The 27,814-nt window shown below is 48.2% G+C and overlaps 1 protein-coding gene across 1 annotated transcript in view; it reads left to right on the forward strand.

Moving 5' to 3' along the window:
- TSPAN6 (tetraspanin 6) overlaps positions 1-27,814 on the forward strand; it is a 543,340-nt gene that overhangs the window by 214,992 nt on the left and 300,534 nt on the right. Inside the window, exon 4 of the mRNA XM_069612959.1 lies at positions 21,725-21,826. Within this exon, the coding sequence (XP_069469060.1) occupies positions 21,725-21,826 (102 nt within the window). The remainder of the gene's footprint in view (positions 1-21,724; positions 21,827-27,814) is intronic.

The following is a 27,814-nucleotide window of genomic DNA, read 5'->3' on the forward strand; positions in this document are numbered from 1 at the left end:
GGCAACCATGGTCAGAGGTGACTGTAGTGACGGAGGCTTCCCTCACGGGACGGAGCGCTCATGCCGACAACTTGACCACCAGCGGTCGTTGGTCTCCGCCGGAGTCCAGACTCCACATCAACCTGTTAGAGCTGAGGGCCATCAGGCTAGCCCTGAAGGCTTTTCTGCCGTCTGTGCGGTGGAAGAGTGTCCGGATAATGACGGACAACACAGTGGCCATGCATTACCTCAACATAAAAAGGGGAGGTAGGGTCACTCCCGTTGTGCAGAGAGGCAATGCAGCTCTGGTTCTGGGCAATCCAGCAAGGTATTTCGCTCTCAAGGGTTCATCTGGCCGGAGATGAAAATGCGTCGGCGGATGCTATGAGCAGGCAGGGCACGATCTCGCGAGTGAGAGTTGGCTCAGGAAGTCCTTCTGGAGATCTTTGCCCTTTGGGGAAGCCCACAAGTGGATCTCTTCGCCACCAGTGCCAAACGGAAGTGCAAGAGATTCTGCTGCAGGGAATTTCCTCCGAGAGGAGCCTTAAGAGACGCATTCGTAGTGGAATGGTCATTCCCACTGCTGTGCGCGTTTCCTCCAGTCCCCGTCATTCCTCAAGTGTTAAGGAGGTTATGGAATTCCGATCCCACATGATCCTCATTGCTCCGGATTGGGCCAGGAGAGCGTGGTACCCGGACCTACTAGAAATGTCCATCTGCCCTCTACGCCGTCTTCCTTACCGAGAGGGGTGTCATGTTCTCCATCCAGAGGTCAGGACTCTCAACCTTCACGCTTGGTATCTGAAAGGTTGAGGTATAAGGATTGGGACCTCCCGGATGATGTGATGGAGGTGTTGCTTTCGGCCAGAAGGCCAGCAACAAAATCCCTGTACTGTTGGCGTAAGTTTTGCGACTTGGGCAGAGGACACAATTTTGATCCTTTTCAGTGTTCCATTCCTATGGTTTTGTCTTTCTTACTTTCTTTGGTCCACAGGGGCCTTCAAGTGGGTACTATTAAAAGTTACCTGGCGCCGCTGTCTATATTTAAGCGCTCGTCTGAAGAATGTTCTTACTTTAAGATTCCTTTAATTTCTCAATTTCTTAAAGGACTGACTAATGTGTTACCGCTGTCCCCTTTCCAGGTGCCGGTCTGGAATTTTAATTTGGTTTTCAAATTTCTTATGGGTGCTCCGTTTGAACCTTTGCACTCTTGTCCTTTGAGATTATTTTCCTTCAAGACCGTGTTCTTGGTTGCGGTTACTTCCACTCGCAGAGTGAGTGAATTGCAGGCACTTTCCTCTAAGGACAGGGTTGTACTAAGGGTATGTCCTTCCTGTCTACCTAAGGTGGTATCTGAATTTAATTTGAGCCAGAAAGTGGTTCTTCCTTCTTTCTATCCCCTTCTTCATCCTGGTAAGGAAGAGTAGTGGCTCCATAGATTGGACCCTAGGGGAGCTCTGAGCTTTTATATTTCTAGGATGTCCAGGTTCAGAGTGGATGATCAACACTTTGTGGGGTATGCTGGTCACCGATTGGGCTAGGCTGTGACAAAACAGACCTTGTCCCGGTGGATTATCCTCACCATTTCTGAATGTTACCATTTGGCGGGCAAGGACCCTCTGGAAGAGTTGCGAGCTCATTCCACTAGGGGCGTGGCTACTTCCACAGCCCTAAAGCAGGGAGTTCCTATAAGGAATATTTGTGATGCAGCCCCATGGGCTTCTGTCCACACCTTTGTAAAACATTACTCCCTGGATACGCTCCATTGTCAAGATGTGGCCTTTGGAAAGGCGGTTCTTTATTCTGCCATCTGATTGGGATCTCTAAATTCTTTTCCCTCCTCCATTTTCTGGTACTGCTTTGGGAGTCTGTCAAAGATGTGGAATACCTTGGAGGACAATCCATTCGAAGAACAAGTTACTTACCAAACTGGTAACGTTCTTTCGATTGGATGTTCCTCCAACGTCTTCCACATCACCCTCCCAGCCTGCCCCTCTGGAGAATTTCCTATGCGATTGCAGCTTATGTTTCTGCAAGGCTATGTGCAGTCAAGCAGGCATTGGATATGTGCAGCTCACACATTATGGAGGAAAAAACATAAACTGAAGCTACGGGCGCTGTGCGTCCTATTTATAACATCCGGTGACGTCGCCCTCGACAGAGGCCTTCGAGGGACTTCGACCCAACACCATCGACGCAGGACGCCCTCTGCCGAAAAAGTTTCGAAGTACACAGCTGTGGACATACCAAGATGTGGAATACATTGGAGGAACATCCAATTGAAAGAACGTTACCAGTTTGGTAAGTAACTTGTTCGTCTAAGGGATCCTAATCGAAGTGCGAGTGGTGTACGGCACAGAGGCAGTGAGGTCAGGGCGTAGGGCTGTAGCTAGCACAGGTTATTTAGGTGTAGTTCTGGAGTGGGCATGGCAAGATGGTGTAATCGTTAGCAATGCTAGGAGTGGTTTATGTAAGGGCAGCGGAGTGACTGTATCTAGTTGCAAGTCTTACAAGGGTAGCAATGTACAAGTCAGAGAGACTGCATCTAGGTGCTATGATAAGACATGCAGTGGAAGTGCAGGCAATTTAGAGGACCGTTACTGGGTGCAAAATGACTTGGACAGTAGCGTACACATTAAATGAATGCTTATAGATGTTATACTGGCAAAAGGGCTAGAGTACGGACTACGAAACCACATCTAGATGCAAAGCTAATATAGGCAGCAAAGTAGTTGCAGTGGCTACATCTAGAAGCCATATTGGCATGGTATAGATCAACATGAAGCATCTAGGTGCCATGCAGGCATAGACCACAAAATACCAACATAATGCGTCTAGGTGCACTAATGACAACAAAATACAAAATCAACTTTTTTTTTTTTAACTTCGTTTATTTTAAATCAAGGCAGGATGGCAAAAATACAAAACATGACATATCAAAAGCAGTGCGTATTCAAGTTCTTCGATCCCCAGTCCTTATTCCCCCCCTCAGGTATCCTCCTTCCCTCTTCCCTCTGGCCTCTCTCACCCTTATGTTCGGAGGCCGAATTTTCAGTCTGGGTTGTCCGGTTCGCCCCCTAGGGTTTATCTGTCTTCTGCCGGATCCACTTGGTGTTTTAAGATCCATCGGGCCCTGGGCGGTTTGTAGGTCTGGGCGGGGAAGCGCTGGTCGTATTCCAGCACTGGGCTCCAGACATTCTGAAAGCGGTGGAGCATGTCCGCCTGTGCTGCCGTGACTTTCTCCGCGATCAAAATGTCCCAGAGTTTAGACCACCATTGGGTTATGTGAGGTCCTTCTGGTGATTTCCAGGTCCTAGCCAACACCGTTTTCCCCGCCAGAAGGCAGTGTGTCAATAGTTTAGACTTGGACGTGGAGCGCGGGTAGATCGTGGGGATCGGGGCCCCCAGCAGGACTGGTTCAGGTTCTAGAGGGATCGCCTTCCCTGTAATTTGTGCGATGGTCTCTAGGCATGTCCTCCAGAACTGTCGTATCTTTGGGCAAGTCCACCACATATGAAAGAAAGAGCCTGGGTGACCACATCCCCTCCAGCAGGCAGGATCCACCTGCGGGTTCATGTGGTGGAGTCGAAGGGGTGGGTAATACCATCGTAGGAGCACCTTGTACGCACATTCCCTGTTGGTAACGCACGTGGAGGAGGTGTGCGTTCTGTTCCAGATGTCCACCCAGGTTTGGTCCTCGACCGGATGGCCCAGGTCCGCCTCCCATTGAGCCATGCTGCGGGTCTTTGTGGACAGGAAGTCTCTTAAGAAGCGCCTATATAAGGTAGATACCCTGCCTCGGGTTGGAAGATCCCCCAGTGTTAGCTCCAGGGCGGTGGGCAGACGAGTTGCTGCCTGCAGAGTCTGGGGGTGCGAGCACCAGTGGCGCAGCTGAATATAGGTAAATCTGTCCCTTTCCCGGAGTTGGAACTTCTCCTTACATTGGGCGAAGGTGAGGGGTGTCTCTCCCATATATAGCTGGTCTATAGTCTCCAGCCTGCCCTCTATCCAATTCCGGAAATTGCGAAGGTCTGTTCCGGGTGAGAAGGATGGGTTATGGAAGACCAGGGAGCGTGGGCTCGGTCCTCTGGGCACTCCCTTCTGCTTTAAAGCCCAGTCCCAGGATCTAAGGGTGTGATTGGTTGACAGAAGGAGGTCTCCCCAGTGTGTTCTAAGGGGGGTGAAATGTGTGGCAGGAATCGCAAGGGTAAAGGTGTTTGCAACTGTTCCAGCTCTACCCACCTGGGGCGGTTTGTTACGGTCTGCCATGCCTGAAATTGTGCTAGTTGTGCTGCCACACTGTAGGCCCTCAAGTCCGGGACCCGCAGACCTCCTTGCTTAGAGCCCCCCAGCATCGTTTTGAGAGGAATTCTCGCTCTCTTACCTTTCCAGATGAATTTCAGCATCTTCCTTTGGATGTCCTTAAGGGTTGGTGTGGGGATCGCTACTGGGAGTGAGGCGCAGGTGTATAGGAACCTCGGTAGTAGGTTCATCTTGCATGCTGTGATGCGCCCCAACAGTGAGATCTCTTGGGTCTCCCACCGTTTCAAGTCACCTTCCAGTTCTTTCAGCAGCCGGGGGAAGTTGGCTTTGTATGTGTCTCCTGGGCTATCCGGGATGCGGACCCCTAAGTAGGGGATGGCCTTCTTCACCCATGTCATCGGGCACATCGTCGCCAGTGGCTCCCGTTCTGCTGGAGTGAGCCCGATGCCCATGGCCGAGGATTTATCAAAGTTTATAGTGAAGCCAGAGACCTCACCATAGATGGTAAGTTCTCGTATTGCCTGTCTCAATGATGATTGGGCTTCCGAGATCGTGAGTAGGATATTGTCCGCATATAGGGCGATTTTATGTTGGTTGGGGCCAACCTGTAGCCCTGTAATACAATCGTTTCCCCTAATCCTTTGGGCCAGAGGCTCCATGGTGAGAGCGAAGAGTAGGGGTGATAGCGGGCAGCCCTGCCGGGTACCGCATGATAGGGGGATCGGAGCTGAGCTGTGCCCATTAATTCTTAGACTCGTACTCGGGCTCTTATAGTTGGCCAACACCATTGACTGAAAGGTTGGCCCGAAGCCGAAGGCCTCTAGGGTGAGTTTCATAAAGGGCCAATCAACTCGATCAAATGCCTTAGCTGCGTCCAGAGCCACTAAGACCAGCTTTTGGGAGTTCCGAGAGAATACAAAATCAACTTTTAAAAATATATCCGTTTGCTTTGGACAAGTCCTGTTCAAGAAACACTTTTTGAATTCCTAATCCCCCTCTCCATGTTCCTACTAGTGAACTATCCCTTTGAAACACTGGGACTTTTTAACCTGGCTAGTGAAGGGCTGTTTCATTTTTTTGGGTAACTACCTTATACATTGTATTTTTTTTTTTTTTTTTTTGCTCAGCCCTTTTTCTTTACCCACTTTACATTGTGTTATTTCTTGTATTTTATAGTTGTGCAGTTCTATAGTGTTGTGCAGTGACACTTTAGGGCTACCTTTTTTGTGTACATTTTTGTGTGGTTTATAGTACCAGTGTACCAGTGTTTTCTGGGGTTTTTAAAGTAGCATGTGGTTTGGCCTAAACCAGTATGCTTGTATAAATCTGTGTAGACAACTGATCCCTCAATTCTAAGCCTTACTGCGCGGACTTCACTACCTAGATACCTTGGTGTGAAAAGACCTTGCCCATCTACTAGGTTGGAAACTGCAACTGTTATGATTTTGCTTTGATGTGTAAAACAGGTGCTGCGCAATAAAACAGACCAGCAGCTTAGATCTGTTTCTCTTTAATCTCTTCTTCTAACTGAGCTCTTTTGGCGATGACCCCACCTACACATGCAATCGGCAGTGCTCGCCATAAAGAGGACAGGATCCTCTCTCTGCATTAATTAACAGAGACATGGGACCCAACATGTCTTAACAAAGAGCATCCTCATTTACCCCATTTCTTCAATCCATCTTGTGGGTCTTCGGATTGTTCTTTTGGGCGGGCTATGGATCACTGGGGTCTGTTCGATCCTCTCACTGTCGCTATTGTTTGTGTCCCCATCACCATCAATGAAGTCTGAACAGCTATCCTGGAGGTGGCGCTCGCCTCACTGTCTTTCTCTTTTCCCATCCGTTTAAGGAACTAGGAGTTTCGGGTGATTGTGCCACTGGGACTTGCTGCTGTTACCGTGGATTCTTTGACATGGGTGACTGTTGTGGGCTGCGTATTGAAGGCACGCGTCTTTTATTTTTTTTATTTTTCCTTGTTTCTGGCACACCAGTACTGGATCTCTTATGTGCACCTCTGGCTCCTTTGCCTTCCTCCTTGTGTCTGCGTACGCTTTCATTCTTTCCTTGCTTTCTTTGTCCTTTTCTCTCGCTTTTAGTTCTGCATCAGAATCCACTTCGCTAGTGAGCAACTGTGGGATGTTGGTTCTTATGATTTTGCCAACTGGTTACTCAGAGAGCCATCCAAGATGGCTGCCTCCTAGAGAGCTCTGTGTGGTTCTCCATTAATCCTGCGACATCCTCTCTGCGGTGTCAGCCTCTCCCACAACTACAGTCAGGTGCATTCAGGAGGCGCCAACGAACATTTTAAGCCCAAAATCATCTTTGGCGGCGGAGCAGCGGCCGAGATCCGGCCTGGCAGCAAGGCCTGCAGTTCGCGCCGGCAGTGAGCCCGAGATAGAGGAGGGGATCGGAAGAGAAGTGCAAGGTGCTTCCCATCGCGCTCGAGCGGCAGCGCCGGTGTAACACCCGACACCCAGAGCCTGCGGAGACCCGGGAGAGTGCGAAGCTGGGCCGTGTCAAGCAGCGGGTAGACGTGCGCACCAGAGCCGCCAAGAGACACACAGTCTCCGTCCCTGCAACGGCCCGGCCGATGCTCAAGAAGTGGTACGACGAGAGACGGTGCCCTCGCCGAGCTCCCAGGTAGGAGCTCCTCCCAGCGTGCGCAGGCTGCCTCCCCGATCCATCGGACTGCAGAAACCTGGCGCTTCCGCCAAAATCCTCGGTGAACGAGGGAAGCACAGCAGATTATGCGTCGCCAGCAATCGTCCCCAACGCCCCAACCGGCTGCCTCCCCCCCCATACGAGGGCCGCACCCGTCCTACGCCGGGCTTCCACGGAGGAGCGGAACAGAACACGCAGCGACCGGGGGATATCACCACCATTCCCCACAGCGAAAACCACAGCGATCAGCCCATTTGCCCGAGGCCAACACAGTCAAACCTCACGGCCGCCGATAAACAGAGCCCAGATTAGAGACCCTCAGCGCCCCATAGCATACAGCAGAACAACAGGCATAAGAGACCCGGACTAACGATATCACCTCTAGGGGTTTGGCTACGACACAAGGCCATACGAGCCTCGCCGATCGGCGACACATCGCCTCACACTGAGGCCCGGCAAAAGCCCAGCAGCTCACGACCGGAATACCTCCAGCCAGAGGAGCACAGCGACCCCGTCTGAGAACCTTTGAGGACGCCTCCGCGACCCGGCGTTACTTACCTTCCAGCAGAGGCAGACGCCCCTCACAAGAACAGCACTAATCCGCGTACCGCAAGTGGTCCTACCCCCAAGTTAACCCCAGACTACACCAGGAATTCACTCCAAACCTCCCCCAAATAACAACCCGACGCCGACCCAGCTACGACCCTATCGCGGCTCCCATAACGAAAGCAATAGACGTCACTCAATTACCAGTGTTAGTTCACCAGTTACCCACCTGTTCCAACTTTGAGTGCTCGGAAGCAGAAGACAGTGTAAAATGGGGAAATTGGACAAATCCCAAAAGAAACTGAACTTTGAGACTGGCTCCACCAGCAAACCGCATTCCGAGGCGAGCGGAGCAGCGTCATCAACACCCACTATGTCCCTGCCAGAAGAGCAATTACCAAGTTTCGATATCAGGGAAATTCTGATGGACCCCAAAGCGGGAATTGGCGACCTAGGCAGTAAACTCGACAACCTTTCATCCAAAGTAGACCTGCTCCAACATCGCCTCGACAAGCACGCCGATAGATTAGATACAGTGGAGCAACGAGTATCTGACCTCGATGATGGCGCAACAGACCTTGCCACACGAGTCACCACCCTCGAGTCCCAGATGAAAGCAGTCGGCGCCAAGAATGAAGGCTTAGAGGGACGCTCACGAAGGAATAACATCAGAATCATCGGAATCAGAGAACAACTCCAAACGAAAATGGAAGACCATGTCGAACAGATCTGCATAGAACTTTTCGGGAAAGAGCTTCTCTCCAAATTGTTTGTAGTCGAACGAGCCCACAGAATTCCGAACACCAGACCAATTCCAGGCGCAAACCCACGGCCGATTATTGCAAAACTATTAAACTATAAAGATAGAGACGCAATACTCAAGGCAGCCAGAGAAAAAGGGAAACTTCAATACGACGGAGACTCAATCCAGATCTTCCCAGATTTCTCCCCTACCGTTCAAACACTGAGGCGCTCCTTCACAACAGTTAAGAGAAGGCTGCAAGACAACCAAATACTTTAGTCAATGCTCTACCCAGCAAAGCGTCGCATTCAACATGAAGGGAAAGCCCTCTTCTTCCACACGCCCGAGGAAGCCAGCGACTACCTTGATCACGCCGGCTGCAGATCCGCCGCCAACAACCCCAGACCGCAGCGTGAACACCAAAGACGCAGAGAACCTCCATAACGTTCGACCCAGGCACCCAAAGGAACAAGATCCAAACCTCCGGCACCAAGGCATAAACCTAATACCGCAGAGACTCACTCCTAGTGCGTTGGAGAGCCACCCTCCCCTCTCGGGAGGCACAAGTGCCCCAAGCACAGCAACCCGTTTAACTTAGTTATGAAGAGGGAACCTCGCGGGTCAGTTGGGGGTTACCCGCGCGCGGGAGGGAAGTCACAGTTGCCACGCCACCTCCAGTTGAGGTGCGCATCCTCACCTTCGTTTAGCCGCGAGGAGCGGCCAAGTTTTGCGTCACCAGTTCCACACCGTCCTTCGGCCCTGCACCCCCTCCGCTCACCACCACCTTTTTCTTACCGTCCATCATCCGAACCTCCAGGCGAGACCACAGGGAACAAAAAAACGAATAAATGTAGACCCCGACCCGTTCTATTCAAAGTCATAACCTGGAACATAAGAGGAGGCAACATCCCATCTAAAACCAGGAAAATCCTCCAGTACCTTAGAAGACACGAAGTCGACGTTGCCATGCTTCAAGAAACTTACTTACTCCCAGGGAAGGATCATCAATGGGCCAAGAGCTGGGGTTGCCATAGATACCTCTCCTCATACTCATCTTACTCCAGAGGAGTCGCGATCTTAATACACAAGAAGATCAGCTTCCGGCTTGTCCACACCACAAAAGACAACGAAGGGAGAACTCTCCTAGTGAGCGGCATAATAGCAGGCCAGAAAATCACCTTTGTTAACTCCTACGCACCAAACCTAGACGGCCCCGATAACTTCGGCTGGGTACTCTCCCGTCTATCACCCCATGAACCAGCGACCATAATCTGGGGCGGAGACATGAATACAGTGCTGGACCCGGTGAGAGACAAATCAAGAGCAACCCCACAACCTCCATCCAAAGCCAGCCTCCAAATAAAAGAAATCTGCAAGGCATTCAATCTGAAGGATGCATGGAGAACGTCTAATGGGGAGCTGCGTGAATATACTTTCCATTCCGCCGTACACAACTCGAGTTCCAGAATCGACTATCTGTTCACCTCTGTGAACGGCCCATGGACCAGCGGCCCATGTGTTATCCAGCCAAGAACCCTCTCAGACCACTCCCCGATAACTCTCGTTCTAAACCCTGCACACCCCAAACCCCCTCTACAATGGTGGCGCTTCAAAACCGGCTCAATGCGAGATGAAATATTCGCCGCCGAACTAAGAGAAGACATCGCGGTGTTTCTCGAAGTCAACACAGGCTCCGTAGCCTCACCCAGCACACTGTGGGAAACTCTAAAGTGTTTCGTCAGAGGGGTCTGCCACGCCAAAGAAAATGGCATATTGAAACTGATACGGCGGGAACTGACAACTTGTGAAGAGAAACTAAAACATCTTGAACTCCAGCGCTCCAACACAACCGACCCGAACATACCAGTCGCCTTGAGGGAAGAGCTACAAAAATTCAACAACGCAGCGGATCGGGAAGTGAAATTTCTAAATCGCAACAGCCTAGTCAGACAATACGGCGAAGGTCAAAGACCGGGCGCCCTCTTGGCAAACCTGGTCAAGGCACACAACAAACTAACGCCAATAGAAAGGATTCGGACCAGGCAGGGACACTGCGTCCACACTGGCGAAGATATAGCGGAGGAATTCAGGCTCTTCTATCAGAACCTATACAGCAGCAGTCACAACAGCAACCCACAAGTCTCGTTGGAGTACCTCGAAGAGGCAGCGGTGTACTGGGTCGAGCACTCCCTGCGGGAACCACTGAACGACCTAATCACGCAAGAGGAAATCACGGAAGCTATCAAAACCCTCCCTAGCTCCAAAGCTCCTGGCCCAGATGGCCTAACAGGAGATTTCTACAAAGCCTTCGCCACCACCCTCGCCCCCCTTCTGGCGGCAGTATATGCCGAGGCACTAGAAAAAGCGTCTCTCCCCCACTCCACCCGTGAAGCCAACGTCATCCTCCTGCATAAACCAGGCAAACCACCAGAAGACTGCATCATACAGGCCCATTTCCCTCCTCAATCTCGACAACAAAATACTCGCAAAGGTGCTTACCAACAGGCTACTACCATTGATGCCCACCCTCGTCTTGACAGATCAGGCAGGCTTCATCCCAGGCCGCAACACGACCTTCGGCATCAGGAGGCTGTTCAGCGTCATCGAAGCATTAGACCCCTCAACTCAAGCAATAGCGGTCCTCCTCGACGCCGAAAAGGCATTCGACTCGGTGGAATGGCCGTTTATGTTCGCTGTACTCACCAGAATGGGTCTGGGAGCCCGCTTTATCAAACTAGTATCGTTACTGTACAACGAGCCGCGCTCCAGCATCATCACAGGTACGGCAAAATCGGCCCCAGTGATACTCCAACGGGCCACCAGACAAGGCTGTCCACTCTCAGCACTGATCTTCGCCCTGGTGATGGAACCGCTGGCCTCCATTCTAAGAGAACATCGACAACAAAGAGGACTCATTATTGGACCACACAAGCTCATAATATCCCTCTACGCGGACGACGTGGTCCTGTTCGTTCGCGTTCCCGAAGAGAACCTGAACCCTGTCATGAGGGAAGTAATCAAATTTGGAACAGCCTCCGGCCTGAAAATCAATCAATCAAAGTCCATCATCTTCCCGCTGACCCCAGTCACCAAACCCTTCGAAGACGACTTCCAATTCACATGGAAAACGTCCAATGTCCGATACCTGGGAATCCAAATGTCCGTGAGCTACCACGAGGTGTTCCGCGACAATTACGAAGAGGTGACCAAGTCCCTCCAGGAAAAAGTGACAAGATGGAAGACCCTACAACTAACGCTCTGGGGAAGAGCCTCCCTGGTCAAGATGGTGATCCTACCAAAATTACTCTACCTGTTTACCAATATTCCAATATTCCTTCCTCAAACTTATCTGAAGAGACTAAAAAGCATGGTCCTCGAACTACTATGGGCAGACAAACCGGCCAGAGTGGCATATGCAACGCTAACACTTCCAGTGGCGAACGGTGGCCTCGCCCTCCCAGACCTGGAAAAGTACTTTTGGGCAGCGCAAGCGCAATTTCTCAGTCACTGGTATGCCTCCCGTACAATCAGACCTCACGTTCAAGTGGAACGGGCGTTGGCAACACCGAACCTGCTAACTGCAGTCATCTTCAGTCAAATTCCCGTCCCCAACTCCACCATGAACGTAATGCTCTCAACATACAGAGCCTGGTTGAGATTGGCCCAGAGGTACGGGGTAAAAACGAGATACTCTCCCCTGTTGCCCGTTAAATTCATTCCAGGAGTCCCGCTTACGTCTGAAAAAGTATTTCTTCAATGGGCTGATAAATTGAAAATTGAGACTTTAGGGGATCTCTTCACGGAAGACAGCTTCATAACTCCGCAACAAGCAAAATCGAAAGGCGGCAACACCGCACTCGATATATTCCTCTATTTTAGGACCCGATACACGTTTCAAGCGCTCCTACCGGACTTCCCACGACAGCCACAGACCTGGCAATTACTTCACAACGCCATTCAAGCACAAGGGGAAGGCAAGCTGGTGTCACAAATCTACAAGGCTATTATTACTGATACATCACCTAAACTCTACCAAGCAAAGACCAGATGGGAAAGGTCCCTACACAGTACAATATCAGAGGAGGACTGGACCTACATCCTGAAGCAGACTCAAAAAATCGCCCTCAACTCACGCTTTAAACTAATCCACTTCAACTTTCTACACCAGACCTATTACACACCTGCGAAAGCAAACAAGCATCACCCAGAAACAGCTGCGAAATGTGAAAGATGTGGAGAACATTCAGCAGACTTCGTCCATTTGGCATGGGACTGCCCCGAAATAACACCGTTCTGGAATCAAGTCTTGGAGACAACAACAGCAATAGTGGGAGAAATGATACAACCGTGCCAGATGGCGGCCTTGCTAGGTATGACAAGGCTGCTCTCTGCCCCGACAAGGAGACTGGCGGGACTTCTGCTGACACTGGCCCGGAGGAGAGTGGCCATGTCCTGGGGCCGAGGCCCCCCCCCCCCATCGTTCATCGCCTGGTGCAAAGACATCCTTTATTGCCAAGACGTGGAAACAGACTTTGTCAAACAACTTCCCCAACATGCCCGGCCTCCAGACATCTGGGGTCCGCTGATAATATTCTTGCTAAAAGAATCAGAAGAAGACGATACCAGCCAACCAGATCCCCCAGTCTCAGGAGGAAAGACACAGTGAAGGCACAGAACTAGCAGTACTAATTCCATGCTACATCGACCTGGACTCAGGACGACACAAACAGCTGAACCATGGTTCGTGCGGGGGGGTGGGGGGGGAGGATGGGTGGGAGGGACACGGCGCAGAGTTAAATCCACCCTAATGTGGGTGTGTATTTGTTCTTATGTCTTTATAGAATAATACAAAAACCAAAAATAAAGGTTTTAAAAAAAAAAATGATTTTGCCAAACCTTAGTTCTGAGGGGCACACTCCTGTGGAGCTATCAGTGGTGTTTCGATTATCTCTGAGTAGGGTGCAGATTGCTTGCATGAATGAGCCTCTTGTAATGAAGCATACTTGTAGGGTGCGCTTTAGTTTTGCCATAAATCATTCTACTGTGCCATTTGCCTGTGGCCATAGCAGAGTGATCTTCCGATGCTGGAAATCTAAGTGTTCAGAGAACATGCTGAACTCATGTCCACTAAATGGCGGGCCATTACCAGACTTTACGATGGTTGGGATGCCGTAGTCTGCAAACGTTTTGTCTAGTGCTGGAATAACCGCATGCGCTGCCATGGAGCGTATTATATATATATCTGGGAACCTTGACATTTCATCCATGATTACAAGGACATACTTGCTGTTGGACAGGGGCCGAAACATGTCGATCGCTACCTCGTTCCATACTTGAAGCGGCATCACTGTCATTTTGAGGTGTTCTGTGAGTGTGCTTGGAGCAACAGCTTTGCATATGGTGCAACTTCCTAGAATCTTTTCGACCTTTGTATCCATTTGGGGGAATTATACATTTGTCCGCAGTTGTCTTTTGGTGGACACGATTCCTCTATGTCCGGTGTGTGCCATGTTGATCACCGGGTCTTGCAGCGCTTCTGGAATTACTATATGATCTTCTTTTAACAACTCCTCTGGAAACGGGGATAGAGTATGTTGCAGAAGATTAAATGTTTGGAGTTGCTTCTGTTCCATCTCTGATGGAATTCTCTCTTCCTGTTTCAAGTCATGCCATCTGCCAGACGATACTCTGACTTTCAGGAGTACTGGGTCTTGACCCATACTGTGGAGGAGCTCGGGATGGTGAGTGCCTTGGGTAGTGCGTTGCTGATAATATAGTTAACCTATTGATCTGCTTTACGAGATTGTGATTTATCTTTCGCTGGGAGGGGATATCTTGATAAGAAATCCACTGGGTTGTTGTCTTTCATGGGGCGATGCAGTCATTTGAAAGAATATTCTTGTAGGCAAAGTCCCCATCTAGCAATTCGGGGAGGCAATTTTGCAGTCGATGAACCGCAAATGCTTGCAAGGTCTTGATGGTCTGTGATGATGGGGGAAGGTTTGTCCGTACATGAATAGATGGTAGCGCTTGCATGCCCACACTACCGCTAGAGTCTTTTCCAGGCTGCGAGTACGCACATTCCGCAGGAGACGGACTGCTGTTTGCGTAAACTACAATGCAGCGTGATGTCGATTTTTCGGCAGGGGGTTCGAGCCGGGTTTGAATTGAGCAAGAATCGCTCCTAGTTCAACTGGACTTGTAAATACGATCAGGACCTCGAAACAGCACTGACCGTCTTATGCCATGAATGAAGCCGAACTGTCATTTCTTTTCTTGTAAAGCGTCATCGCCATCATTGGACCACACAAAATCTTGTCCCTTTCCTGTGAGGTGCCGTAGTGATGTGCTGACGGATGCAAAGTCCTGTATATATCTGGTACAGTAGCTGGCCATACCTAGGAATGAACAGACAGCTGATGACTGGGGCGTGGGCACTTCTACGAGCACTTGCACTTTTTCGGGATCAGGTTAAAGACCTTCTTGCACGAAGATGTAACCAAAAAATTTAAGCGCTGTCTTACTGAGTTGACAAACTTTCTGCGGCAGAGGACACCCCAAAGCTGAGTCGCTTATAGCAAAATAGACCTAGAATGAGTGGAGAACGTGGTTATATAGCAGGAGTATGGGTGTAGTTTAAGCTGGTGGTAGCCTTTGTTGAGATCTAATTTTGAGAAGAATTTCGCTCCGTGCAACAGGTACATCATGTCCATCCTTCTCAGTGACGCATGTCTCTCTCGCTCAATGGCAGTGTTAGGTGCTCTCATAGCCACGCAGATGTTGATGCTTTTTCCGTTTTCTTTCTTCGGGATTGGGACGATGGGAGATATCCACAGCTTGGGCCGAGTTTCATATGGAATTATGTGCTTGTACCTCGTCCTCCACTTGCTTCTGAATGTTTAGCGGTATTCCTCTGTAGTGTTGTGCGACGGGTTTGATGTCCTGGTTGATGTGCAATTTGACTTGTTTTCCTTTAAGTCAAACAAGTCATTTTGAAAAGAGCTGGGAACATTTTGATCATCATGTCTTTTGGGCTTGTTGTGTACGCCGTCATAATTTGGTACATTATATGTACTAGACCCCTTTGTATGGCAGACTTTAAACTAAGAATGCTGCCGCCTGGAACCTCCATCGCCTACGTGTAGCATTTCTTTTGTTTTGTGTTTGTATGTGCACCTGGCTCTGAACTTACACGGCATAGGTGTACGGCATAGGTGTGTTTGCTCTGTACGGATATATGTCAATGTCGGCCGGTTGCAGAGCTCTTTTATACTAGATGCCTTGATATGTTTCTTCATTGACCACGTTCACACTTTCCCTGTGTCGATCAGGAATTCCCTGGGGCTGCCATTTAACTGTAATAATGTTGGACTGTATTCTGTTACTGCCTTGTTGCCTATTGCATTAACATATACTTGCTTGCAGTCGCCGCTGGAAGACCGTCATTGTGGCATCTTGGTGAGACCTCGATGTATCGCACCTTGTGCCTTGTAGATCTTCTTTTTGTGTCCTCGGGCGAGCGTCTTCGTCGAGAGTCTTCCTTTCTTTCTCTCTGTTAGTATCTGTGCAGAGATTCTCTACTTCTACTTGGTGATCTTTGACTGTTGTTGGAAGGGGATCTTGGCTGCCTGGAGTGGGAGCTGTCTTGTCTCCTACTTTGCTGTAGTTGGTAGCCCTTTGGAAATCAGACTGATTGAAAATGATAGTCACCCGTGCATTTGTCACAGGTATGACCGACTGCTGGGCATGGGCCAACATGAGCGAAGTTGTAGCTGCACCTGTAGCACTCGTTTTGCTCTTCGCTGCTCTCCCTTTCTCACACTCACTCTTGTCATAAAGGAGCAGTGGATGATGTCTGTGTAATTTAATTTGTACCGATTCTACAGCCCTCTCTCCCTCCTAAGATAACCCTGGCTGCTCTGTCTACGCTACCCTGAACTCGGGTGGTACAGGGTTATACTATGAGTGGGTCTTCTACTCCCTCAGTTGAATGGTTTTACTAAGCCCTTAGTTGGACTTCAGAAAAAGTGTCCTAAAACAGTGGTATCTTGGAAACAGACTATAGATGTACTGACCAGGGATATTTGCATACGTTTGATCCCAACCCGCAACTTCTCTGCTTCCCTGAATATTCTGATTCACAAACTACTACAGGACTGCTTAACCCATTTATGTTATTATGTTTGATATTTGTATAGCGCGTACTGCAATTGCTATAACTTCAAAGCCCTATGGGGTGTCTGGACCTTCGGAAGACTGCGGTGTGTGCAAGCATGGAAATCAAAAAAAGAAGAGCAATCCATTGCATGCGAATAGTAAATGAATTGGGCGACTTTTCAACTACTAGCAGAGATGACTAGGCTAAAACGTTATAATAAATCATGCAGAGCATTCTGTACAGGCGCAGAGATGGCTGCAATGTCAGTGACTGTGACAGCTGGACCGAATTTTTGTGCGACTCAGCTGTATTCAATGGGCTGCAGTGCAAGAAGGCAATAGGTCTTATAAATAGCCTATCCGCGCCTAGGGCAACTGTCTACGGTTGAGGGCTGTGCTTTACTTCAGATGCAGAAGACCTGCACACTGAATAACATGCAGCCAAAGCGATCCTTCACTCCCACCACTGGCCTATTGAATACAGGTCACATTTCACTAGCTCACACTGCACCTGGCAATCTCTTCCCCCACCCATCTCTCCTTCTCCCCTCTTTACCCCTCTCCCTTATTTCCACTCTCTTCCTCCTCTCCCCCCCCCCTCTCCCTTCTATACCCCTCTCATCAAATCCCATGTGCAGCAAAACCAGCATCTGAGTTGGCAGATCAGGGGGAACAGTAAGGCAGTCTGTAAACTCAAGTCAATTCGCATTAGCAACAGCTAAAGGTTATGGGAGGCAGGATACTTTGCTTCAGAGAAAGGGCTACTTGAAATGTAAATTGTATATCCTTGCTTCAATTTGTTATGTTGATTCAGACTATGCACTGCTGCCATTTGTATGGTCTCCAGGAGGGCAAGACAGGTGTGGTATCTGCATCAATACAGTTTTGTCCCCATCTGCTGGTAAAACAACCAAATCCACAGGATATGAATTTGGCAGCTTGCATCCTGAGGTTTATAGTTTGGTCACTTGCACCTGAAATGGCGTTGTATGGAAAAACTATGTGAGGCAAGAACACCAAACACAAGATACTGCTACTTCAATAAATAGAAGCTGCTTGTAATTTGGTGTACAAAGAAACCTTATCTATTAAATTGAATGTTGTCCTGCATATATTGTTACCTGTGTGCTTTACCTCCTTCGCTCAAGCTTAATATGCAACTCAAAGTACGTGTTAGAGTAGATTTTCATCTTTGTGCAACATTCTCTCCACCTGTGAGTCCTCCAGAACCTTTTGCTAGACTCCTGGATTTTTTGACTGATTCTCCTGAGTGAGTGGGAACCCTTTTCCACACTAATTTTGTTACTCTGATTATGGGACTCCTTTTTACATCTTTTTGGTCTTTCTTTGTGGAGTCTTTTACTAAAGCAGCACACATCACTTTCTCTGCAGTGTTGCTGGAGGCTCGTAGAGCTTCCCTGTGTTTGTTTTTACTTTACTTGGCAAACTCTTCAAGTTTTCAGGGCAGGGGATACTGTTATCCTACCAGTGTTCTATTTTGCGAGATCAGCACACCCCACCTTATGTGGAGTGCTGAGGGGATCCAAAGTATCCCTTTTCTCGACTCTCCAGTAACATTTTGGTAATTGTGACAGGCTGGTGGTAGTGTACCTTTTACACAACATTTTGTGAACTTTTATCGCAACCTGTATTTGCAAGAGACACCATTTGCCCAAAATGGTGGCTGTAATTCTTTAAGCCCTAAACAAGATGGCCTGTCCTTTCTTAGGTATTCTACCCTGCTAGGTGGGTGGAGGGCCCCTTGTTCCTTTGTCGTCACCGGGCTTCCCTTGGAAAGCCTGCAAGGACCCTTTGAGTGACTGGCAGGACAGGAAGTGGGGGAGGTAAACTAAAACTCCCCTGTCATTTGTCCTGCAGTGTGCCTGAGAGAAACCAGTTCAGAATAAAGTTTGAACGGTGCATGGGATAAGATTGGTGGACTCAGCCGGGTTTTCTGCATAAATCCAGAGGTCCTGCAGCTGAAAACCAGAGTCTACCACTGGAACAGAATAATCCGAAGAAGAACAAAGGACAATGACACCAGCGCCTGCTGCTGGCCCGACCTCAACCTCTAAGTGACGGGGAAGGTCCGGGCCTAACCAGTCCCAAGACCAACTGCATTTTGCGCCATCCCTTGAAGAGCTGCGACCTCAATGGCCTGTAAGTCACCACTACCCTGAGACCTCGGCTTCGTTGCTGTGCATCGTCTCTTAAAGCGCGGTTTCGCCTCAAACCTTATGGGCATCCTTGATCCAGCTCCCAAGAGTCACCCACCACGACAACTATCCTTCAACCAAGCCTAAGAAAGGCACCAACAAACCAGAACCCAGAACATCCTTTGCTGGGCGTCTGCACAAGAACTGTCGCCAGATCCACTGAAGTCCCTTTCTTTTGTCGCCAAGACCAAGAAACCACTGACTGGGTCTTCTCACGCCTATCCGCTGGAACTGTCCTGCAGCAACCATTTCAGGAAAAGGTACTGTCCTACACCTGGTACAATTTACCTGTGAGTTGTTTGTTTGATCGTTTCTAATTACCTTTTTTTGGTTTTTTTTAAAGGTCTCAAGAGAAAAATACTTATTTACTTTGACAGATTTTCTTGTGATCAGAAAACTGTCCTTGTAAAGGTCTTTTTTCCTCTTGCAACCTTTTAAAATGAGTTTTCCCCCTTTTTTTTAATATTAGGGTTTTACACCACCCGAGTCCCCTATTGTTGTCGCCCCACCTCACACTCTCCTGCCAGGATTTCAGGACCAGTCCCAGCTTCCCCTAAACCAACACACACCCACCAACACGCTACCCATCCACCCACCAACACGCTACCCATCCACCCACCAACACGCTACCCATCCACCCACCAACACGCTACCCACCCCCACCAACACGCTACCCACCCCCACCAACACGCTACCCACCCCCACCAACACACTCACCAACACACGCACACACTCACCAACACACGCACACACTCACCAACACACGCACACACTCACCAACACACGCACACACTCACCAACACACGCACACACTCACCAACACACGCACACACTCACCAACACACGCACACACTCACCAACACACGCACACACTCACCAACCCACACTTAACCGTTCTCCTCGCCCTCCGCTTCCTGGTCCTGCATAGCCTGTCAGCCCATGCACGCACTCTTGTGCGGCAGGGGCTTGACAGTTTGGTTTAGAAAGACCGCTCCTTGCGGTCACGGAGCAATCTTTCTAAAGCCACCTTTCAGTGAAAAAACCTTTATAAAAAGATCTTTTCACTGGGAACGTTTTGATCCTATGGGCTGCAGATAGCTGTATCCTGCACCCCTCAAGGTCTCCCGTATTTACATTGGGGTGTACTCTAACCCTGCCTTAGGACACTGGTCCGTTGTGGGGGGAAAAACTACAAAGGAACAACCGGATTCCTTTGCTTTTGTCAAACTAACTTCACCGATCTGCAATACTGAAAGAGCTCCTGCTGGACTCTGACATACTGAACCTTTTACCCTGCTTTCCTGCCTTTCCTGATCCACCCCTGGCCACTGGTGAAAAGATATACAAGTTTGGAACTTACTTACTTGACTTGTGAATTATCACCTCTGCCTTAGGAGTAGGTGAATCAGTGTTTTTGGGAGCTAAGTGTATACTCTCAGTTCTTTGTACCTCTACAGCCCTCCTCCCACCTTAGAATAAGCCTGGCTGCTCACCATTCTACCAAACCTTTGTGTGGCTCAGGCCAAAACTAACAAGTGTTGACTTGTTATGTTATGTTACTTTGCATTTATATAGCGCCTTATGTACCATTGGTATGGTCTGAAGGCGCTGGTAGGTTGAACGCCCTCGGGAACCGAAGTTCAAGTCAGTAGAGAGAGTAGAGATAGTCAAAGGTGCTTGTGAGCACCGGATATGTGTGCAGCTGGTGTGGCATTTGTGTAATAGCTGCTTCATAGCGGTAGGTGTGGCGGTTGAGAGATCAGGAGTATGTGTTTGTTCTGGCAGGTTTTATCCAGACACCGGTTCTGGCTGTGTTAGGCCTGAAGAGAACGCCTGGCTGGGGGTTGTGAAACCAGCAGTGATTAGTTAGTGATGTGGAGTATGAGGCAGATGTTGGTATGAGAACAGCTATACCGAATAGTGTCATAGTATCTGTGTTCTAGTTTAATGGTGGTGTAAGAAGGAGAGTAAGCATGGTGATGTGATAAGATGGTTTACATGCTCTTTCAAATTTTACATGCATTACAAACCATTCATGTATGTCGCGCAGTTCCATGCGCTCCGAATGATTCTGCGCGCTCCAGTCCTTTCCGCGGACTCCGAACCGTTCCGTGCACTCTCTTCTCTGTTCACTGAAGGTAGGCTTTTCCAAGTTTTGTGTAAAACTCCCTAATGGTACATTTAGCTGCACATACCACCTCGCAAGAAAATGTTTCATTGTGGTAGGACCCAGTGATCAAGGCTTTTATGGAAGGAGTTGAGCACATTTTTATTTCTCCAAAGGTGGTGCACACTACCCCAACAGCCCTCCCTAAACCACCCTGGTCGGGTTTTCAATAGTCTTCCCTATGCTGATGGGGAACTCCATTTGGCCCAATGCTCAAGGTTTCTTTTAGAGAACTCTCATACAAGGAAGCCTTCCTCAGTAACTCGAGTGGTAAACAAGCTTCAGGTTCTCAGTATATGAACCTTTCTGTCACTATTCACAAACATTGTTTTTTTGGAATACGCCCGAAATTCTCACACACATACGTTTGAAAGTTTCACGTCAACCAATCCATTGATCACTGCACGCACTGGGTGACTGGGTGGACTTTGAGCAGCTATAGCAATGGTAGCCTTTATTAAGAAACAGTCCATTAAATGCGTTTTTTTGTGTGAAGTTGCAACATGGAGTTAATTTCATACATTCACACAACACTATGGTGTAGATACGCAAGCAAGAACAGACTCGCAGGTGGAGCAAGCAATACTGAAACATCTGTTCAACTTTTCCCTAAGCTCACCTACAAGTGCTGCTAGCTAGTCTATACAAGCATATGGCTCCAGGCACATACCATCAACTAAAAGATTACTGGGTAAGTAATGCTTACTATATGTATGTATTGTGAATTGAATTATAATAAGGACATATCCTATATTAAATAATAATCTTCAAAAGAGAAGCTGCTGCATGTGAAGGTCTTATACACTTTTTTGAGAGAGTTCTCACTAGCAACCTCAAGCTATTATGAACTATAGCAATTCATTGTTCAAATTTAAATATGTGGTTGCTTATTTAAAAGCAGTGACTGCTATGCAGTATGTATGCTTTAAATACATTCAATATTTATTAATCCAGGTACTGTTATGTATCATTTTTGTGTCCTCTTTTATAGATTAAAGTCAGCTTTCAAACCAGCTTCAAAAATGCCATCAACGACTACAACTCAACCTTCCCAGATCCCACAAGTAAAGCAGTAGACACCATCCAAACAAGTGTAAGAAGAAATGGCATGACCTGTGTGCATGATGTTTTGAAAGAGTCAGTCTGCTTGTTTTCAAAGAACACTGCCTGCCCAACCCCCCCCCCCCAACACCCCTCTTTTGTCTAACTACCAACTTTATCAGGAGCATTGAGTAAGGGCATTAGCCCGGTAACTGATTTGCAACATGTACTCTCAGATGCACCTAACGTGTTTACAAAGGAAGGTTGAGTGGAAGTTGAATAACATCACACTGGTTAAAGGTATGCAACCCTTTCTCTGGCTTGTAGCTGTTGAGCATGAAGTGTAATTTTTTTAAAGGACATTATGCATATGGTGCTGTCTACATCTTAGAGTAAAGCTCTTTTTTCAAGCAGCATGTAGGATTAATAAATGATGCATATAAAAACTGTGTCAACATTCACTTTTTTTATCATACGTTATCCTCACACCACCCTTGATAAAAATTATTGCTTGCGTTCTGGGCCATTGTAAGAAGCAATGTTCCTTAACTATAGCAATGTAGCGATCGACTATTGCAAGTGAATGTGCTTTAGATCTATAATGAAAGCATTTGTCACATAGATTTCAGGACTCCACTTATCTTTAACCCACCAAGGGATTGAAGGTGGATGCCAATGAACCTAGAGGTACCCTTGCCCTACTAAATCACGCAAGTAACCATGTAGCAGAATTACGTGTGGATGTGCCCTTTAGAAAGTCTATTCAGCCAGTCTATGAAATCTTTTCAAGAGACCTCATACTATCTCCCCAGGCCATTTCTCTTGGCCCTCTTGGGCCAAAATGTGTGGTCCGACATGCATCATTCTTATCTCTTGCAGACGTTATTTTTCCACCCATCATTGTGGAGGATCCTTTCAGACACGTATACGTTTCGCTAGTAAGAATGCCATTCATCCGTCCAAACGTAACTTCTTAGCTACTGGTTATTGAAAATGGTATCATCCCAAAGTAGCAATAAGTGTAAAGATTACACTCCTTTCTGTGTTTTTGCTTCTGTGCTGATGAGCAGTGAAAGGTGCAGCTGTCCTAGATTCAAGAAACCCAATCTGTCTCAGGAAGTTTGACTTTTGAAATAATTTACTAAAAAGGACTGCATTGGTTAAAAATATAGAAGAAAACAAATCAGCAAAGGAACACTTTAATTTTGTGTCCGTTTTTCCTGCCCTTTGAAACGTGCACAATTCTCTTTGATCATACTAATCGGGCTGTGAGAATAATGCAATGAAATGAAACCAAGGCCCTTGGTTTTAATTGTGATTTTCTTCCCTGTTCTTTAATACATTTATTACAGCTGAAGTAGGGTGTATTGCTTAGTGGCTCTGCTCCTCTCTGGATTGTTGTTGTGTTCAACTTAGTCGCTACTGGTAGGTGTCCTTAAGGCATACCCATACCTTAAATGTATAAAGTTGTGATCTAAAGTGCAGCAGACACCCTCAGCCTAGCGCCTTATGTGTAGTTTGCTCCAACTGATGGACGGGAAGTTAAGGACTGAAAGAAATACAAATCACAAAAATGGAAACGCGTGCCCTTATTTTTTTTTCTAACATTTTATTAGATATTTCAATAGCATCTTATTGTTACATCAACAAATCCTTTCCGCCGATACAGGGGATTGCCATGAGACAGTTTTCACCATGGGCGATAGCTGATGTTACACCCATCGTAAATTGTTCATACTCTAATTCGACTCTCCCCTGGAGCCAACGCGTTGGCGGGGGTCTTCTAGTAAGTCCTGGGTACTTTTCGGAGTAGTCCATGAAGGGTGCCCAAGTATTCAGAAACCTATTCAAGTTTCCAGCGCGAATTGCTGTTACCTTTTCGGCCACCACTATCTCCCAGCACTTAGACCACTATAGTGGCACGGAGGGGCCCTCGGCGTTCTTCCATAATCGGGCCATTGCAATTTTATCGCCGCTAGTAAGAGGTGTGTGCACAGGTGCACTACCTGACCTGAGAGTGGGTAGTCTCCCCACCCCCCTTTTTCACCCAGGAGTACAATTCCAGGATCCCAAAGGATCGAAAGCCTGGTGATTGCCTTAATGTGGTTCAGCACCTCTCCCCAGTACTCCACTGCTTTTGGGCATGCCCACATTAGGTGGAACAGGGTACCTCCGGTTGCACAGCCTCTCCAGCAGTCTGGGGGGGGATCTCGCGTTAGATTTATTTAATTGGTCCGGGGTAATGTAATACCTGTTACAAAGCTTATCCCCATTCCCTGTCCGAGATACACTGTGTGTTCTTGTGTAAACTGGTCCATATCTTATTCCATTCTTCTATGTCTATCTCTCTGCCCAGGTCCCTTTCCCAATCGAGCATATATTTTTCTTTTATGGTATAGTCTGTTTTATCTAAGAGCTGTTGGATATTCTCCCCCTGGATATTCTCCCCCTCGAGGTTGCCGCCAGGAGTGTGCTTTCCAGTCCAGTGCAGTGAGGTCTCTTGCCCCACCCTACGCCCAACATCCCTGTGTGAGACCCAATGCTGCAGCTGTGCATAGTGGAACCTTTCTGTTTCTCCCACCTTGAATTTCTTTGCATTTCTCAAAAGTCAGCGTGGAGCCATCCTCTTGGAAGTTTGAAAGCCTCTGTAGGCCACCTTCCTTCCATGCTGCAAAACCATGCGGGGGAATCCCCGGTGAAAACTCTGGGTTGCTCCAGAATGGCGTCAGTGGCCCCAAGTGCCGTGACATCCCCATTTCCGTGCAGCAGTCTTCCAGTTTATCACAGTGTTTACCGTCGCCGTGAGGAGACGCCTACTTGCTTGGTTTTCCGGTGTTGGTCTGTGTGGGAGGTCCGACAGAGGACCAGGCCTCCTATTTGTCTCCAGAACGGTTGGTCTGACGTCTGAACCCATGTGTATGCGTGGGATAGCTGAGCTGCCTGTGCGTACCTTTCCACATCTGGGACTCACAGTCATCCCCCCCCCCCCCAGAGCTCTCCCCCGGAGCATAGTTTTCTTTGTTATTCTGGATTCCCCCAACTCCCCATATAAACTTCTCTACGCTTCTCTGCAGGGATATTCGCTAAGATTCCCCCAGCTCCCCATATAAACTTCTCTACGCTTCTCTGCAGGGATATTAGCTCAGATTTCAGGATCTGCACCGGGAGTGCCGCACTTTGGTAGAGCAACCGGGGCAACAGGTTCATTTTCACTGCGGCTATTCGCCCAAATATTCTAAATTTCTTGAGTCTTCCAATGATTTAAATCATTTTTGAACTCTGTAAATAATCGTGGAAAATTACTGTGATCTATACGGGAGGTATCTTTGGGGATAACAAGCCCTAAGTACTCAATCCTGGAGTCTACCCAGGGGATCCGAAGCCTAGGAGAGAGGGCTACCTTCTGCTTTTCCGTGAGATTATAGGCATGGCCGCCGATTTATCCAGATTAACCCTAAACCTGGACACTCTACCAAACTCCTTAATCTCCTCCCACAGAGGACCCAGTGTTGTGCTTGGGTTGGTTGCAGTTACGAGGTTATCGTCTGCATATAGCGTAATTTTATATTCACGGCCCCCCACTGTAAGCCCCTTTCTCTCTGGGTTTTGCCGAATCTTGTTTGCAAAAGGCTCCATGGACAAGGCAAAAATCAGAGGGGACAGCGGCCACCCCTGCCTTGTTCCCCTGGTTATGTGAATAACCCGATCTGGAGCCCTCAACCCGCAATTGTGTGGTAGGAGATTGATGATTATTAATAGTCCACTTGGTGAAATTTGGGCCGAACCCAAAATATAATACGCTGCAGACGTAGCCCCAGTCAACTAAATCGAATGCCTTGTGGGCATCTAGTGAGATTGTTAGCATTTCCTCCCCCAATCTATTCACGCTTTCTACCAGGTCTATAGTGCGCCTGATATTGTCGTGCGTTCCCCTTCCTGGAATGAAACCTGTCTGGTCCCGCCCTATTATATCCGGGAGCCATGTTTTTAACCTGGCTGCTAATATTTTTTAAAAGATTTTTCCATCGTTATTCAATAACGTTATTGGCCTGTATGAGGTTGGGAGTTCAGGGTCCCTTCCAGGTTTATGGAGAAGTATCGTGAGTGATTCTGCCGTCGACTTACTAACAGTGCCAGGATTTAGAAAGGAATTTAATAGGGACGTTAGTTGTGGGGCCAAAATGTTCTGGTAGGTTTTATAAAACTTTGCAGTCAGACCATCGGGTCTGGGAGCCGTGTTCTTCAGTGATTTTATGCCGTCAATGGTTTCCTCAATCATGATGGGGTTGTCTAGGACTTTTAGCTGGCTTCTGCTATGCGGAACCTTGGCTGATTTTAGATAATCGGGTATCTTGTCGCGGGATGTGGCTGCCCCCGCCATTACTGCTCTATGGTGGCTCACTAACAATTCCATTTCCTCCCCCACCGTGTAGTGTGCAGCTCCGTCTTCTCCCCAAAGTCGGGAGATGTCATTCCTGGCGGGCACCCGTTTCAGTTTTTGCTAATATCCGATTTGCCTCATTACTTTAGTTATAATAGAATTGTTTCGTGTAGTCTAATAATTTCGTAAATCGGTCAGCCCAGTGCATCTCAAGTGCAATTTTGGCCCTTTTCCAAGCTCTGTATTCCTAGACCAATGGGCTTGCAGATCTTTCCACGGCTGCTACCTTACCCTGTAATTTGACTGCTGCAATTTTTTCGATTCTTCGTTGCTCAGCACCAGCGCCAATTAGTGTCCCTTGCACCACAGCCTTCATGGCATCCCAGACTATATCTATGGCTGTGTGCTGAGGGGTTTTCCAAGAAGTAGTTTGACAATGTCTCTCCAGTCTTCCTCTTAATGCTCTCGTCTAGGAGCATGGCGTTGGCCAAATTCCAGTATTGCCCAGGGCTGCGGAGCAAGCCTTTTATACTTAACATTGTGGAGACTGGCGCATTGTTCCAAGATAGCTCTACTATGGATCTCTACTTTAGTCATGCACGGATACAATGTATTGGTGACTAACAGTAGGTCTAGCCTCGAACCCCCTATGCGCATGGGAATAGTGCGTATAATCTTTGGCCCCTGCGTTCGCCAGTCTCCAAGCATCCACTGTCTCGGTTTCCCCTCAGGAATTTAGCTAAGGATAGTGCTTGGGCATAGTCTACTCTGGTTGGTTGGTGGGTCTTGTCCATCCGAGGGATCGGGGACCAGGTTAAAATCTCCTCCTATGAGGAGGTAACCCTCTGTGAATGCCAGAATAGTTGGAATAAGGGATGTCTGAAACCTGTCCTGCGTAGTGGTCAGGCATTAAACCTCCACGATGGTGATGGGTTGGGCCCCCAGTCACCCCTTCAACATGAGATATCTGCCCCCCAGGTCCTGCTTGACAGTTATTCCCATGAGAGGGAAGTTCTTGCTGAATAAGATTGCAACCCCTCTCTCCCCCCCCCCACCGCGACGTGGCAAAAAACCATCTTTTTGAATCTTTTTAAATCTTGTGCGTTTTTAATCTTCCTGTAGCAGGTGCGTCTCTTGGAGGAGGACAACATCTCCTGCCAATAGATTGAGTTTGTGTTCCACTGACTTGTGCTTTCTCTGGAAATTGAGGCCCTGGACATTCCACGCGAGAACCTCAATGTCCCTCTCCTCAACCGCCCCCATGGAAGTCCTTAATGGATCTGGCTTTGCATTGTCTCGTCCCTTCCCCTATGTGATCGTTGCTCGTAGGTGTTCAGAGTGCATGTTTGTAATATTTCTAGATTTCAGTGTTGTGTTTCGCTTCGCACCCAGCGGGGGCGCTGCATTCACTGCACTAATCGTCCCAGTGGGCTTATCCCCTTCAACTGCCACCCCCAGCCCCCCAATCCAAAAACCCAGAATGGTGAGAACATTCTACCCAACGGGGCAACTGATGGTTCCAACATCGAGCAAATTTGGCCAACCGGGCCCAATGTGTTAACAGCAGGATGAAATGCAGACTTCGACACATGAGGCATACTGGGACAAATACGCAACCATTCACTGTTATAATCCAATAGTGATGTTAGGGGCTTTTAT

Source organism: Ambystoma mexicanum, chromosome 5p, assembly GCF_040938575.1.
Source record: "Ambystoma mexicanum isolate Mex_15411 chromosome 5p, UKY_AmexF1_1, whole genome shotgun sequence".
NCBI classification, from domain to species: domain Eukaryota; kingdom Metazoa; phylum Chordata; class Amphibia; order Caudata; family Ambystomatidae; genus Ambystoma; species Ambystoma mexicanum.